The following is a 16,015-nucleotide window of genomic DNA, read 5'->3' as shown; positions in this document are numbered from 1 at the left end:
AACTGCTTAATGGGGGTGATGAAAATGTTTCTGAACTATATAGAATTGGTGGTTGCACAACATAGTGAATGTACTAAATGCTACTGAATTGTACACTTCACAATGTCCTGTGAATTATACCTCAGGAATAATAAAAAGAACTGTATAACCCAACAACCGAAGTCGTTTAAAGGTGTAGAATTACAATTATATATTGCGATGTGTGCTGGTCATTTATTTTCTGAATTTTTAAACTTGTCAGCGAGGTTTTTTTTTTTTTTTAGCATTATATTCATTGGCACCTGTTATACTATTAAAGGCTGCACGGCTTGGACTAGTCAAGGTAAGAAGGCGGTCATTCTCTTTCTGTTCCCATGGGCTGGGCAACAAGGTAAACCAGTTGGAAGTTTCCTTCACTCTAGAAATTCGCCAGGGCACCCAAACCCCCAAATAACAGCCACGGCCTACTTAACATTTTACGGACCTGGACGCCAGGCCAGCGAAGGGCTCGTGGCACTGCTCTCTGCCGCACCTGGGCCTCGCGGGGACTCATCCCCGGCGGAACCACCTGCACGAGCCTCCCGGGCGCGGCCCGAGCTCCTCAGCTCCGCCTCTTCCGCCCGCCCGCCCCGCCCAGCGCGCCAGCCGGGAGGCGGGCACCGGAACAGACGTTGGGCCGGCCTGCGGCGCATCGCCGGGGAGGGGGCGTGCGGAGCGAGCGGCCGGCGGGCGCGCAGCCGGCAGCGCGGGGCCGAGCCCGGCACGTCGCGTTCGGTCTGAGGCTGCGGCGGCACGCACAGGTGGGCGGTGGCGGGGGGGCGTGGCAGGCCCGCGAGATCCGCACGGGGTCAGAGGTGAGCGAGCGGCTTCCCGAGTGGCTTTTCGGCGCTTCCCGGAGCCCGCGGCAGGAGGACGCTGCCCTGGGAGACGCGGCGGGCCGAGCGAGGGGCCCTCACAGCGGTCGCCTCCGTTCCCTCTCGCCGTGCTGCCAAGCCACGCTTTTCATTTTAGTTTTGACTTTTGGGTTCCAGTTAACAGGTATATCCAGAAACGCGGAAGAATTGGTCGTAACGCTTTGGGGGGCGGGTTTCTTGTCCGTTTGAATAAAGGCTGTTGGCTCAGCTGTGGCGTTGCGGCGTTTGGCAGGTAAAACCTAAGTTGTTACCAAAGCAGCTTCGAGCAGCTGGAAGAGATTCAGGTCGATCAGGGAAATCACTAGACTCGATTGCTGCGTTTGAGTTGGATCAGTACTGGTGCTTGCCGTGTTTACTGGGTGTTCAGAAACGAACTTGGTGAAGAGCTGCCCCTGGAAGCCATTTCCCGCAACCTCCGCGCCGGAGGGGGCTGCTTTCTCTCGAGTCCAGTACTTTCAAGTTGCTGGTAGGACTCAACATAGGAAGTGGCCCCCGAGATTTTCGAAGTTGGATTGAGTACTCTGTACGAATGTTGACCACCGTGATGTAAAGTTAGGTCAAAATTCAGAAAAAAATATATCAGTCCGAGCAGAATCGAGTCTTTTATTTTACATGCTTTGCTTTTGAAAATCTAAAAATGGATGCTGGATTGAGTGGTCTGAAGATTCTAAGGTTTACTACAAAGAATCTAAGATTAAAAACAGAGAGGTCAATTCTGGTCTTAGTTGTGTGGTCTTAGGAAGGTTGCTCGTTCTGAGTGCCTCATTCTGTAAAATGGAGACGACGATGATTACAGTGGTTTTCTCACAGGACTCTAGTAAAATCTGTATACAGTCAGAATGGTTGGTTTGTAAGTGGTACGTAGTTGTTGGTTTTGGTCTATAGTGTTTAAATAATTTAAAGTCACTAAGCCTTCCTCTCCCCCATCCACCCCAATTTGTTGACGAGAGATCTGATTTTAAAGTCATCACATTTTACATGTACTTAGTGTATCTTCATCTTTGATTCAGTGGTCAGAAAATTTTCTCTTTAATTTAAATTCATCTTAAATCTCCTATGAGCTCTTCGAGGGTAAGATTAATATTTTACTCATTTTTTAAATGATTATTCCTGGAAGTTCTGTGGTGCCTGTCATTTTTTGGTGGTTTTTTTTCGCCCCTGTTTTCTTCCTTTTTTTTAAACCTTTACGGCAAAACCTAAGTTTTGGGTTCACCAAAAACAAGCCAAAACCATTTTACTTTAAACATACTGTTTTCTGTCGCTTGAAGATGTGCCTTTAGCTCACCTGTGTCTGGACACACGGGTTACAGTGAATTAGGTAAAGAGTAAGATTAAAAATAAGCTTTGTTTAGCATCGGTCTCAGAGCACTCCCACTGTGGGAGGCAGAGAGGATGGCAGCCGCAGACTTCCAACACTGGCAGCGCCTTTGAATCACCTGGGAAGCTCCAAAAATGCTGATCGCTGGGCTCTACTCCAGACTAGTTAATCAGAATCTCTGGAGGGTGGGGCACAGGTATCCCACTTTTTAAACCTCCCCTGGTTACTCTGTGTTGCAGACAGGATGAGAACCTGTGTTAGAGGGATGAGGTTCTTGGGAAGGGTATCAAGTTTGCTTGAGGAGGGGAAGGGCTGGAGCGACTGGAGCTGCATCTGGAAGATGTAGCCTGGGGTATGTGAGGTAACATCGTTAAAGGGCTTTTATCAGCTGGTCTGGTGAAATGTATGATTTGTAAAGTGGACTGCACAGTGGCCAAGGACAGTAGGCAGGTTGTTAGAATGATCCAGAGGAAGGGTGAGAGCAGGAGCAGTGATGATGGAGAGAAGAAATTCAAAAACATTTATTCTTTTCTCTCCTGGATCTGAAATATTTTTGAAGAAAGTGAATAATGATTTTTAACTTGCAAACGGTATTTTGTCCTACCTAGTTAAAACTGTACCTCTCAACAATGAGTACATAGATTGTGGTATGTGAATTTTATTGTTGCTGAATCTTAACGTGTTAGAAATATGTGGGTGTAAATAATTTTCCTTGTTAATAAGTCTCATTTCTCTTAATAGCTTTATGTTAATATGAGGTTTTTGTTGTTTTTGCTTTCACAGTACTGTAAGATTGATATTAAAGACATGGTTTTCACGTCCCTTCATCAGCGCACATAAGTTTTCTCTTTTTTTTGGACCCGTTTTTTATACCACAATGGTAAGCTACAGCTCAGTATGTTCATATTTGTGTTTTAGAATGTACTCTTCCTTCATCTCCTTAAAAATATCTTTATTAGAGATACAGAAATACTCTTGAAAGCTACCAAAGTTAAACTGACCAGGAAATTACTTAGCAATCACATGGCAGAATCTAATCTACAAAATAGGGGACTCATCTCTCAATTTAGTGTTAATAATTATCGTATCCAGGTTACACAGGTAATCTGTCTGTCCTTATCTTTGTGAAGTATTAAAAAACATTTACTTCTATTTACCGTAGTCCAAATCGTTGTCAAGGAGGATGGGTATAGATACAAATAGTTTGAGGGGCACAGGTTTCTCATGTCTTAAAGATCCTCTTAATTTATATATATATTTTTTAATTTAAAAGCAAATGTAACCTGCTTACTGCACATAACATACTTTAAGCAGCAGAAGTGTTGGCCTTCTGATGGCACATTTCTGTTCACTGACCTACAGTCACTAAACATACTAAGGGCTGGGTATTTAACTTTTGCCATTAAAAACTGAAAAGAGAGAGGGAAGAAATCACTTTCTAATGTTTTAAAGAAGCAGCATCATTTGACAGTGAGAGAATAAATGAACACTCACCGTGTTGAATAAACCTCAGAAAACATTTATCTTCCTTCTCAAGACTCTTGGGATCTTGCCTGTCTGCCCCTGCCCTGTTAGAGAAAAGTGGAGCTGTGCAGTGGGGTTCTGACCTCACCTTAGACCTTTTGAAGTTTTGATTTCAGAGGATGAAATATTTACTTGAGAAGACTATTTAAAACTGTCCTGTATTATATATTTGATTGTTTTTATTATAATTTTTTATATAAACTTACTTTAGGATTTTATGGCCAAAATAATTAAAAGAACCTTATCTGTTTGTCAAGAGTATATGTCCAGAGTTGTATTTTTGTGTTGGAAAATGATTTCTACCCAAGAGCGCCATCTTGAATCCTGGGAATCATTTTCATTGGGAATCTGCTCCTTGTAAGATTTTTAATAAATTGGTGTGAATTTATTTTAACTGAACCTTTTGAAATGATGGCATATTTCAGACTTTTTTCACTTATTACATTTTAGATGTTTGATAGTGTGGATTTTTTATTGCAGTCTAAAAAGGCTGGCTGTTTTTGTAAACATATGAGTTCTCCATCCTTAGGACTACAGTGACAGGGTCACTTAAACCTTTCCGTGATTACCACAGGCTGGCAACATTTATTCTTCCCCTTACCCTGTTGGGATTTTGGTGGGTGCTGCGAATTTTTACCCCATGCAGCTTGGTAGGTTGAATTACTGGAGTCTACAAAATAAAAGAAAAATTTAGGTCTTTGTAAATAAAAAATAAAGGTTCTGTGCCTCTCAATGGAATTAAAAGTGACTGTCGTTGTGAATGAAAAATACTATAGAAGGTGTGTGGTACTCAAACCACAAAACCAGAAAGAGAAATCATCGGTGGTATATTTGCTTAATTTTGTTTAAAACTTAATATTTTTTGTTCTTAGGCATCATTACAACAGAAAGCTTTACAAATGAGGAAGAAAGAACTTACTTTCTTATTTCTCCCCCTTGCCTTAAAGTTTCTAAGGAATGGATGAAGGATAGGGATCTACTGGTAGATCTTAAATTGTACATGTAGTAATAATACCATATTTCATCAATTGTAAGTTGCATTTTCTTTTACATTTTAGTATTACTGAATTGATGAGTCTACAGTCAGTGGCATCTTACAGTTATAAGAGGCAGCACTTTTTTCTTTCTTGGTATTACCTAAAATATTGATGCATGCTTATAATTGATGATATCTTAAAGTCATTGAAACCTGGTAATGATAGCCATCATTTATTGCATTTCTGCTAGGCACTGACCTAGAAATGTATTACAGATTCTAAGTTGATGTTAGGTATCAACGTAACAGTACCACCAATTTTTAGGACTCCTACCAGATTAGGAGAGTTTAATCTTTGCTTTACTTTGATTACAAACTTGATGGCCATTATATTTTCCTCATGGTGCTCTTAGAATATTAAGGAAATTAAAGTTTATAAAATGGTAGTAGTTACCATATCCAGCCCTTGGCCCTGTATCAACCTCACAAGCACTGGCCAGAGAAAACCATTTTGGTATTTCTTACCTAATTTGTTGTCATAATCGGGTGCCCAGGACTGCCATATTTTTTCTTTCTAGTGTATCTTTTTTTTTTATTATTAAAGATTTTTATTTTTCCTTTTTCTCCCCAAAGCCCCCCGGTACATAGTTGTATATTTTTAGTTGTGGGTCCTTCTAGTTGTGTATACTGTATTTTGAGCATAGAATGGAGTGGGTGGAGCAGAGAGATAAAGGAAAATATGTTAGATTTGTTTTAGAAAATAAAACACATTTAAACTTAATTAAAGATCCTATATGTATGTTAAATTATCTTGTGAAAATAACTAATATTATCAAATACACTATTTACTTTTTTATAGCAACAAGCTTTGGAACTAGCTTTGGATCGTGCAGAGGTGAGACATCACTAAGTTAAATATTGAAATGTTGTTTTTAAGTGACAAAACTCAGTTTTAGATGTTTTTGTAGTCATTGTCAAGGGAGTACGTTAATAATATTTTAGGACAAATAATTTTGCTGTAAATTCGTAAAAACACCAGGTGATGGTTACATCATCTGTTACTTGGAATCCTCAGATAATAATGTTGTGCAATAAATATTTGAACAAGGACATAGAATTTCTAAAATTGTGTTTTCCTGTTTTGGCAGATTTTCTATATGCTATATTAAATAAATATAAATAGCTCAAAAATATATACAGTCCTTCCAATTGGATGTGCTATGCATATTCTGAACAGCCATAAAGCATACATTGAGAATGTTTCTGACCTATGAAACCACAGTTGTGAACTGTATGGTTTTGCTTATAGCAGTGAAATATTGTGCTAAATTTTAGTGCAGTTTAAATTTCATTTGCTTGTAATAGACATTTAGAAGTTAGGTAGTTTTTCCTATGAGATGTAATTTAATATGAATCATAGACTTCAGTGACTGAATAGCCTTTTTAAGCCTTACACATATTTTAAATATACTTAATACAGTTGTTCATATACTAAGCAAAAGGCAAGCTGTTTTCATGAACTTTTCTTTTTTAGTATGTCATTGAAAGTGCCCGACAGAGACCTCCTAAAAGGAAATACCTATCTGGTGGAAGGTATGAATACTTAATTGATGACAGATTTATTGAAATATGATGCTAGCCACCATTTATTGCATTCTTACTAGGCATTGTGCTAGAAATGTTATATTACAGGTACTTTCCAAATATTAGAAATTTCTAAGTTGATGTTAGCTGTCATATCCACTCCTAATTTTGGGGAAATCGGGAAAAAATTAATGAAAACTTAAAAGTAATGTTTATTTTACAATTATAACATTCATATTATTTTGTATATTGTCTTTGTTTTATTAAATTTTAGAAAATCTGTATTTCAAAAACTTTATGACTTATATATTGAAGAATGTGAAAAAGAGCCTGAGGTTAAGGTAAGTATACATTTTTTATGTTGTTATGACTTCTGAAGAGTAGAGGAAGAGGGACAGTTGAAGGAGATAATGATTTATAATTTTGTGAGTGAACTAACATCTTTTCCAGCCAGACTGTAGACACTTCTGCAACTTCCCGAGAGCCCTGGCTAATCTGGCTTCAGGCAAAGAGCACCTGCTTAGTTAGGAGAAGGGAGCAGTGTTTACTGAGGAACAGATTATCTCATTGGGAAATTAGAAGAAGCAAAGCCACCATATATATTTTTTGCTTCTCTCTTCTGCAAAATGATTTGTAGACTAAAGACAGGAGAGGAAAAGTAGCCTCTCTTCTGGTGATTTGCACTGGAAAGTTAAAGCTATTACAGGACATGTAGGAAATTCAGGTTGATAATAAAAGTGAATTTGGTCACAAAAATTAGTTCATGGCCAGGTTAACTTAATTTGTGTTTATTTAGCATAAAAGTATGGGCAGTAGAAATGTAATAGAAATTGATTCATTGATATCTTTTGGACTCTTTGGTTATAAGGACCTAAAGGGCTCTATGAGTTTCTCTTGTCTGTCTGTAATTTAAAAATGAACACCGTTTTACTTTTTAGGCAAAAAATTAGTGGCATTTCAGTAGTATCTAGCCTTTAAAACCTTAACATTAGGGGAAAAAATGATTGTTAAACTACAAATAAATCTTATGGTATGTTTTCCATAAGTTTTATGGAGGTAAAATTGACATACGATAAATTGTACTTATTTGAAAGTATAGTAAGTTTTGACATGTATATGGCCATGAAACTGTCACCACAATCAACATAACGTATCCATCACCTCAGAGACAGAACTAAATAGGAGAAATACATAAATAAAGATTCTAAATCGGGGTTGGCAACCATTGTCTACTAGCCAAATCTGGCCCACTGCGTTTTTGTAAATAAACTTTTATTGGAATCTAGCCACACTCATTGGTTCATGTCTTGTCTGTGGCTAATTTCAAGGTACAACAGCAGAGTTCAGTAGTTCCAACACAGACCATATGGCCCACAAGCCTAAAATACTATCTGGCCTTTTCACTCCAGAACTAAATGGTAACCAACTAGTTTCCTTGAGGAGGTACTCGTACTGTCAGAATTTATCTAACTGTTCTGTCTTATATCAAATTATGAGGTTTTCTCTACACTTGAAAAGACTTTGAAATTTTAGTTTCTCTTTACTAGCTTTTTTTTTTTTTGAGGAAGATTAGCCCTGAGCCAACTGCTGCCAGTCCTCCTTTTTGCTGAGGAAGACTGGCCCTGAGCTAACATCCATGCCCATCTTCCTCTACTTTATACATGGGACACCTACCACAGGTTGCCTTTTGCCATGTGGTGCCATGTCGGAACCAGCCAACCCCGGGCTGCCGAGAAGCGAAACGTGGGAACTTAACCACTGCGCCACCAGCTGGCCCCTATTTTTTTAAAAAAATAAAGTGGCTAAAAGTTGTTTTGCCATTTTTTTTTCAATTTTCAAAATGTAGTTTTTTCATTTCTCTCTGTGTATGACTATATATGTACATATTTAAGATACCAAAAACATTTTTTTGAGATCCTGCAAAAATAATATCCTATTGACTCAGATATCTTTTGTAAATAAGATTTAGTGAAAGAAAGTGTTATAAGTGGGTTTCATTTTTACATCATATGCATTTCAAAATAATGAATTTTGATGTATATGTGTATTATATTTCCTGATGGATTTTTTTACCAGTAGTTTCTAAGGAGCTATTTAATTTGCACAAAATTGCTTAAATTTCTTACTTCCTCTTACCAGATAGATATTTTTAGCATTTTAACATTTCAGCTAATTAGAGCTGTTGAACTTGTTTGGATCTAATTTAGGCCTTAAAATATTTAAGAAATGTGCATCTATGACAGTATGACCAAAGAGAATGCCCCAAATTCTTTATTTATATAGATTTATTTATACAGACTTATACTTAATAGAAACTAATTATATAGCATCTTTGTTTTATATATTTACATTTTTTACCTTTTACTTGTTTTAATATTTTTAGTTTAGGATTTTCTACCTCTGTACTCAAAGGTACATATTTTATGTTAAAGTATTTTTGTTTTGTAGATCACTGGTTTTTCTTTGTGATACGAATTTGCATAAAACGTAGTAATAGATCAAAATTAAGTTGACATAGATGTTCCATCCTTGGTAGCTGTAGTGTTTGTGAATCTTCCCCATATACTCAGGATCATAATGTAGAAGGAACACCAAAATTTAGTTCAGGAGGTCTGATTTTGTTAAATTTTAGCATTTTCTGTTAAGGATTATTTTCATGAGCTCCACCTCTTTTTAAAGCAGAAATTAAGAAGAAATGTGAACTTGTTGGAGAAGCTTGTTATGCAGGAGACATTGTCGTGTTTAGTGGTCAACCTATACCCAGGAAATGAGGGATATTCTCTGATGCTCAGGGGAAAAAATGGATCAGGTAAGAACCTTCAGAGAGCAGTGACCACAAAAATCCCTCTGCCAGGCCAGATGTGCTGTCTTTTAGAAGTAGTTTCTTAACTTGCTAAATGATCTGTCCTTCAGATCAGTAGTGACTTGATGAAAGAACACTTAGAGCCCAAATTCTCTTCTTTGTGATGTTTTGTTAGAATATTAAAAATTATCTTCAATATGATTAGCCTTCCTGAAGATGCATTTGAAAAGTATTCTAATTGAGATAGGTCTTTGAAGTTAAATTGTATAAGAGGTAATTTTTAAATAATTGTCAAAATTTCCCCTCAGTTGCATTTTATTTTTTAAGATAGCATAAGGTGTTTAAAGTTAAGTTTCTCTTCTGCATTTTGGATATGCTCTGTGTCTGAAACCTTCAAAATTAAACAGACTCACTCCCTTTTGAATAATTTTCGTATGTTAACAGTTTATTTCTATTAATGTGAATTTGAAAACAGTTTTAAAATATAAATACTCTTAGATGTCACTAAAGAGAGGCCTAAAAATTTGATATCCTGCTGAAATGGGTTTTACAAGGAACTCACCTAGTTAAGAACTTTTTCCTGTGTTAATAAATCATTCTAAAATGTAACATGAAGAGAATTTTGTTCTTTTAGTAACCGTTTTTCAGATGAGGTACCATATCATGACTGATTTCCAGATTAGATTAAGCAGTCTTCAAGGAACTTTCAGTTACCAGCTTTGGAATTTTATCATATTCTGATTATTGTACTGCTGGCTTTCATTTGTATTATGATTGTTATGCCAGATGTTTTTCCATTATATGTTAGGCATTTTCTCCTTTCTGGTCTAAAATTTTATAAAGTTTATCAAGTCTTTTAGCAGTATGTAAGGTGATTCACTTATAAGATGTAAATAAAGACCAAACTTTAGGAGAGCCTTTGGCTTTGTTCTCTTTTTTTATGAAAAGTCATTTAAATTATGCACGTAGGCTTTTTGGTGAGCCTGATTGTTTTCTGTGTTTTAAAATTAAGATTCTGAGACCATTCGACTGCCTTATGAAGAAGGGGAATTACTTGAATATTTGGATGCAGAAGAATTACCTCCTATTTTGGTTGATCTCCTAGAAAAATCTCAGGTACCAAATTTTCCTGTTTATGTCCTTAGATTTGTCAACTGTATGTCATTTTGTGATAAAGGATATTTAATTGTGTTCTCAGCAGTGCTTAGAACATGGAATGAGACATCATACATAGCTATATGAAAATTGGTTTGTGGTAGGATATTTATCTTTTAGGCTGTACTGAAATGTATAGATTTAGTTGATTCCTCTAGAATTTCTGTAACAATTAACTCATCTACTGGAAATCTCTCTATAGCTACAATCAAGAAATCATAGAACAAATTACTCCCTTGACTTCAATCCACCCCATACTATGTACTTTATTGAGGAAAAAGAAGCCATCAGATGGGAACTCTCATATCCTCCTAGCACTGGTCCACCAGCATCCCCGTATCTCTGTCCACTCTTTCTGCCTGCCTTTCTATTAAAATGAAGTACGCTGTTCCTAAGGCATTCTTTCCACTTATATTCTGGATCATCCTCCTCCTCAAGTAGTTGCAACTATAACCTCCCTGTCTTCTATCATCTGTTTCCCCCTCTCAGTTAGGTAAAGAATACAAGAATATTGTGCTGTCTCTCAACTTTAAAAAAAATTCTTTTCTGTTCTCATCTTAGTTGGTTCTTTAGCAAAGTTCAGTGCATGTGATTACTTTCTCTTTGAAACACCCTTCTTTTGGCCTCTGAGACATCACATTCCTGGTTTTCCTCTTCTGTCTCTATTCCTTCAGTTTTTGCTGTCGTCTCTGTTCCACCTGTAAATGTGTGCAGGTTTCAGTGTTTAGTCCTAGGCATTCTTTTCTTTAGTAACACTCTCCCTGGATGATCTCAACTGGCTCTATGAGTTTAAAAATGACATTTAATCCCTTGCTTATCTCTCACAATGACTGTTCCACCAATCTCCAAACTTACATATTTACTGGAATGTATAACAGGTTCTTCAAACGTAGCGTGACAAAACAGAAGTTTTTATTTTTCCTCCCAGACCAGTTCCTTTACCAGTCTTAACACCCAATGAATGACACTACTCTCACCTTTCACATTCTTTCTATCAGCAGATATCAGCTCTACCTTTAAAATGTATGGTCAAGACCTGCTATAGTTACCTTGCTAAACTCCCTCCTTTCATTCTAGAACCCCATAAGTTCTCCACAGATAGCCAATTAAGCTTACAAAACAAAAATAAGAAAAACAAAAGCAAAAAAACAAAGTTCCCTGCTTAAAGTTCTCTAGCATCCTCTCACTGCACAAATCCCCTGCCTTCCAGTTTGTCTTCACCTCTTGATTTTCATCCCCACTCATTACAGTCCAGCCATCCATACCTTCTTTCTATACTAAAACATGCCAATCTTATTCCTCGTTATTCATCTGCTTTTTCTTCTAGAATCTGGAGTGGTCTGTCCCAGATGCCTAGCCCTTTGTGATTCAGGTCTCAGCTGAAACATCACTCCTTCAGGCAGGTTTTTAATCAAGCACATAATCTAAATTAGTCCTTCCCCATTTTGTTTCCTTTGTAACTTTCATCACTATCTAAAGTTATCTTGTGTATTTGTTTACATGTTATTGCCTGCCTTCCCACACTGAGAGCAGTTGTTGTCTCACCACCATATCTCTAGCTTCTTGGATAGTGACTGACACATAGTTCACATTGTAGTGGCTCAATAAATATTTGTTTGAAAGTGTGAGCATGATAATGACTGATAACATGGAGGTCACAGTGCTCAAAGTTCTGAATGGGTGAAAAAAATGCTATGAGTGACTGGCAAGTGATAATCAGCAAAACTTGAATGATGAAAGTTCTTAACTGTGGACTTAGCAAAAGGATTAGAAAATATTTTTTACAAAAGATTATTATTTGAGTTTATAATTAGCCTTCTTACTCTTATTAATAAAGACTGCTTCCTGGAAATTCTAACAGAGCAAATACAGCAGTTGTATCCAGAACCAGTCTCCAGTAGGGTTGATTGGCAATTTATAACAATGATAAAGTTAGCAAAGTATGACATTGAGCCAGTGAGCATCAAGAACAGCAGCACTTCTGATGATCTATAACATTAATATATAAAGGCCAAAAAGTCAGTCTCTAACTGGAAACCATTGAACAGTTTTAAAGTGCTTCTTGAGTCATGGTGATGAAGATAAAATAATTCCTCTTAAAAGGTTTATGTAAATCTACCAAGGAAGTCCATTTGAGAGTATGTGAGTGGCCAAAAACATTGCATGAGAGTGTAAAGAACCTGAAACATTCACTATAAACCCACTTATTTAGGCTTTTGAAAAATGACATTTACTTAAATATTTTCACTCAAAACAGGTTAATATTTTTCATTGTGGATGTGTCATAGCAGAAATACGTGACTACAGGCAGTCCAGTAATATGAAATCTCCTGGTTACCAAAGTAGGCACATTCTCTTACGTCCAACAATGCAGGTAAAGAATGTTCGCTTAAGTATTGTTCTTAGATTTTATTTGGAGTTCTAACCTAAAGTCGTTATATGTTTGCACACCTATACATTAATGTGTTCTTTACATTTTTATTTTCTCTAGACTTTAATCTGTGATGTACATTCAATTACAAGTGATAACCACAAATGGACCCAGGTTGGTTATTTTGTTTTTTGATCCCAAACAGGCAAAATATAGGATGAAACAATACTTACCATTAAGTTAAGCAACGGATATTTTCTGCTGGTAATTTTATTCATGAGTAAAGTTTGGGATTCCTTTATGAGCTTTAGAAGTTAAGGATCTCTTCATACAAGCAGTAATTCCTTAAGGGACTAAAACAGTTTAGTCTCAGTTCCTTTAAGACGTGGTGAAATAGGGTGAGGTTGACCTGATCTGCCCAATGTGAAACTTAGGTTTTTATCCCCTCTGAAACAGAAGAATAATGTTTTGTTTGTACCTTAGGTACAAATACTGATTTTCTTTCATCTAGAGTTCTAAAGCAAGCCTAGCGTTTTTGCCATTCATCCTGATTGTAGCACTAGGGGACCACTCCTACCCCTGAAACAGCCAGGTAACCCTCTAGGGCTTGCTCACTATATATGAGGTTCCCACTCACAGGAGTGTTCACTTATTTCTCTGCCACCATAGAGAGGAATAGTTACTAAACCAAAGAGAATAGCGATAATGAAAATTATTCTATCTGAAATATGATTATAAAGTAAGATTCAGTTCGTCAGTAACTATCAAGTGTTGTATTTTAGTTTGGGCTATAATCTTTTCATTTACAAGAAGGTTAAAAGCTATTAAAAGAAAATTCAAAAATAAACTCATTGGTCATCATTGAAGGTTGCTAGGGTATCAGTTTTCTTACTCTGAAGATTCATAAAGAGAGCAACGAAAGCATTTATTTGGCCTTTCCTGTATGAACTGTATGTTAGGTAGCCAAATAGTAACTAAGGGAAAATTCTTCTTTAGAAAAATTCAAGCTAATAGTTACAAGAGAAATGATAAACTTTTAAAAATATCAACTTGGAAATCTTAATCTATACAGCTATACTTCTAAGATGTGAAAAACTGTTGGATTATAGGTTCATGGGAATTTTTATAATGCAGAGATATGACTAAGCCCACTGGTATGAAAATGGGACACATCATTGTGTGCCTTCTAATGCATGAGAAAGTACACGGTAGTACCGGTGACAAATGCTTGTCTAAAAAACTAGAACCTGAATTAAACCAAGCCTCTACATCTAACAGTTTGTAGGCAATTCAAGGAATAAAAGAAACCGTTAAAGGACATGATGAGGAAGCAACCACCAGATGCAGTTAAATGATACCATGAGAAAGCAGCTGGTCAAATCCAACAACTCAATTGCATGAGGAAAGAAAAAAAGATCGGGGGGAGAAGTGATCATTACAGAATAAAAAAAGATGTTTAAGAGAGAGAAAAACCAAATACAATGCACACGGTTTGTTCAAGTTCAAATTCAAACAAACTGACTGAAAATACCCTCCTGAAGTAATGGGAAATTTAAATCTGGACTGATTATTAGAGGTCCTTAGCAGTTAGCAATGCTTGCTGAAGTATTTCAGGTTAAATACAACATCAGAGATGTATTTTAAATTACTCTAGCAAAACAAAAACGAAAAAGTTAGTAGTTAAATGAAATTGAGTGTTGGTACATGTGTGTCATTACACTTCAGCTTTTGTGTATTTTTTGAAAATTTCCGTAATAAAAGGTTGAATGAAACTGTTGAAACAACCAGTGTTGGGTTTTTTGCAAAACTTCTTATTCAGCAATATTAATTGACTAATTTGACTTTAAAAAATTTAGTTATAGCTACTAAAATATTTCAGAGATAAAGCAAAAACAATAGGGTTCAGTAAAGTTACATGATACCAGTAAAAAGCCCGTATCCACTTTGGGATTGGGTTTATAAGGTTTACACAGTATTTGTGTAGTCAGTTTCATTCCTGTAATCAAACAAAGCTGAGTATAGAATGTGACCATTATCTCTTAGTTACTGAAAATGCCACGATCCATCGTACTCTCTTAAGGTTTGTCGGGGTGGAGGATTTTATCTGTTTTGCTCACTACTTTAAACCCAACTCCTAGAACAGTACCTAACACGTCATAGGTACTCATAGTAAACACATCATAGTAAATATTTGTTGGATTAATGAATAGACACTCTTAACAATTTGACCATTTTGTACACTTTACTAATTACTGGATTTCCATTAGTAATTTCATTGTGCTGTCAAGTTTCTAAAGTTTACAGACTAAAGTTGGAACTTGAAATACCATATTTTACTGTAGTCCTAGGCAGAGTTCCAAGGAATATTTCTAGATGAAGTGGTAAGTATGATTTGAAAATCTTAAATCTGGTGTTGACGTGGGCTCTTATACATTTCAGGAAGACAAACTTTTGCTTGAGAGCCAACTGATCCTTGCTACAGCTGAACCACTATGTCTTGACCCTTCTATCGCCGTAACCTGCACTGCAAACAGACTGCTCTATAACAAGCAAAAGATGAACACACGCCCAATGAAACGGTAATTACCTTTGTGGAGTGATAAACCAAAAGATGCTCCTAAACATGTAGCTCTAAATTTGGCTCTTTATGGTCTCTTTTCCCTCCAAAGTATGCAAGTGCTATGATTTTTTTTTTGAAAATAGCATTTTTAATTGCCTTATGTTACTTTTTTTGTGTAAGTATTGTGATTTTTTTTAATACCCTTGCTTTCTATTGAAGTGATGCATTCTCTGCATTCTTTTAAAGAACAAACTTCTTAAGCTTCCTAAAAGTTTAGAGCTTGTTCACCAAACAGATAGAGGTTGAGAAGAGACAAGTATGAATGGAAACAATAATTTCTTTACTTCCTAATATCCAGTAACCCATTTAATTTTTATTAATAGCACTTGTTAAAAAAATTCTAAATTTGTTTTTGGGATTAGGGAAAATATAGTTTTAAAAGTCAGTTTATAACTAAATGTCTTTTTATAACATGGTAATTTTGTCTTTAAATGTTTTAGCATCTGTTCTTGATAAAATAAAAACACATGTTAATTTGGACTGCAGTTAATAGGTGGCTCAGCACTAGTTCTCTTTACGTAACTGTTTGAGTTGCCCACTTTGGACCTTTTTCAAGTTTGGAAGGGCTCAAAAAACCTATCCACTTCTAAATTCCCTGATTTCCTATTGAAATAATATATGCTGAGGAAAAGGTACAGCTTTGGAAATAGTCAAATAAGTTCATATAGGATCTGTCAGCCGTCCTATGAAGTCTCCTTGTATCTCTATCCACATCTCTCCGTGCCCACTGCCAGTACGTGGTCAAAGCCACTGTCATCTTCATCTTGACTT

The 16,015-nt window shown here is 36.4% G+C and overlaps 1 protein-coding gene across 27 annotated transcripts in view; it reads left to right on the top strand.

Annotated features, from left to right (window-relative positions):
• The first annotated feature begins 467 nt into the window (after positions 1-467).
• SUPT20H (SPT20 homolog, SAGA complex component) overlaps positions 468-16,015 on the top strand; it is a 39,619-nt gene continuing 24,071 nt past the window's right edge. For 15 of the 27 annotated variants that reach the window (XM_070520556.1, XM_070520550.1, XM_070520545.1 and 12 more), the window contains exons 1-10: positions 468-1,017; positions 2,995-3,091; positions 5,571-5,606; positions 6,246-6,304; positions 6,570-6,636; positions 8,975-9,104; positions 10,111-10,214; positions 12,511-12,627; positions 12,745-12,798; positions 15,064-15,203. In XM_070520556.1, the coding sequence (XP_070376657.1) occupies positions 3,089-3,091; positions 5,571-5,606; positions 6,246-6,304; positions 6,570-6,636; positions 8,975-9,104; positions 10,111-10,214; positions 12,511-12,627; positions 12,745-12,798; positions 15,064-15,203 (710 nt within the window). In that variant the 5' untranslated portion in view covers positions 468-1,017; positions 2,995-3,088. The remainder of the gene's footprint in view (positions 1,018-2,994; positions 3,092-5,570; positions 5,607-6,245; positions 6,305-6,569; positions 6,637-8,974; positions 9,105-10,110; positions 10,215-12,510; positions 12,628-12,744; positions 12,799-15,063; positions 15,204-16,015) is intronic. The other 12 variants (XM_070520559.1, XM_070520558.1, XM_070520552.1 and 9 more) reach the window with 3 other exon arrangements.

This window comes from Equus asinus, chromosome 11, assembly GCF_041296235.1.
Source record: "Equus asinus isolate D_3611 breed Donkey chromosome 11, EquAss-T2T_v2, whole genome shotgun sequence".
NCBI lineage: Eukaryota > Metazoa > Chordata > Mammalia > Perissodactyla > Equidae > Equus > Equus asinus.
The sequence above is the reverse complement of the archived record's forward strand: the minus strand, read 5'-3'. Positions and strand labels throughout refer to the sequence as shown.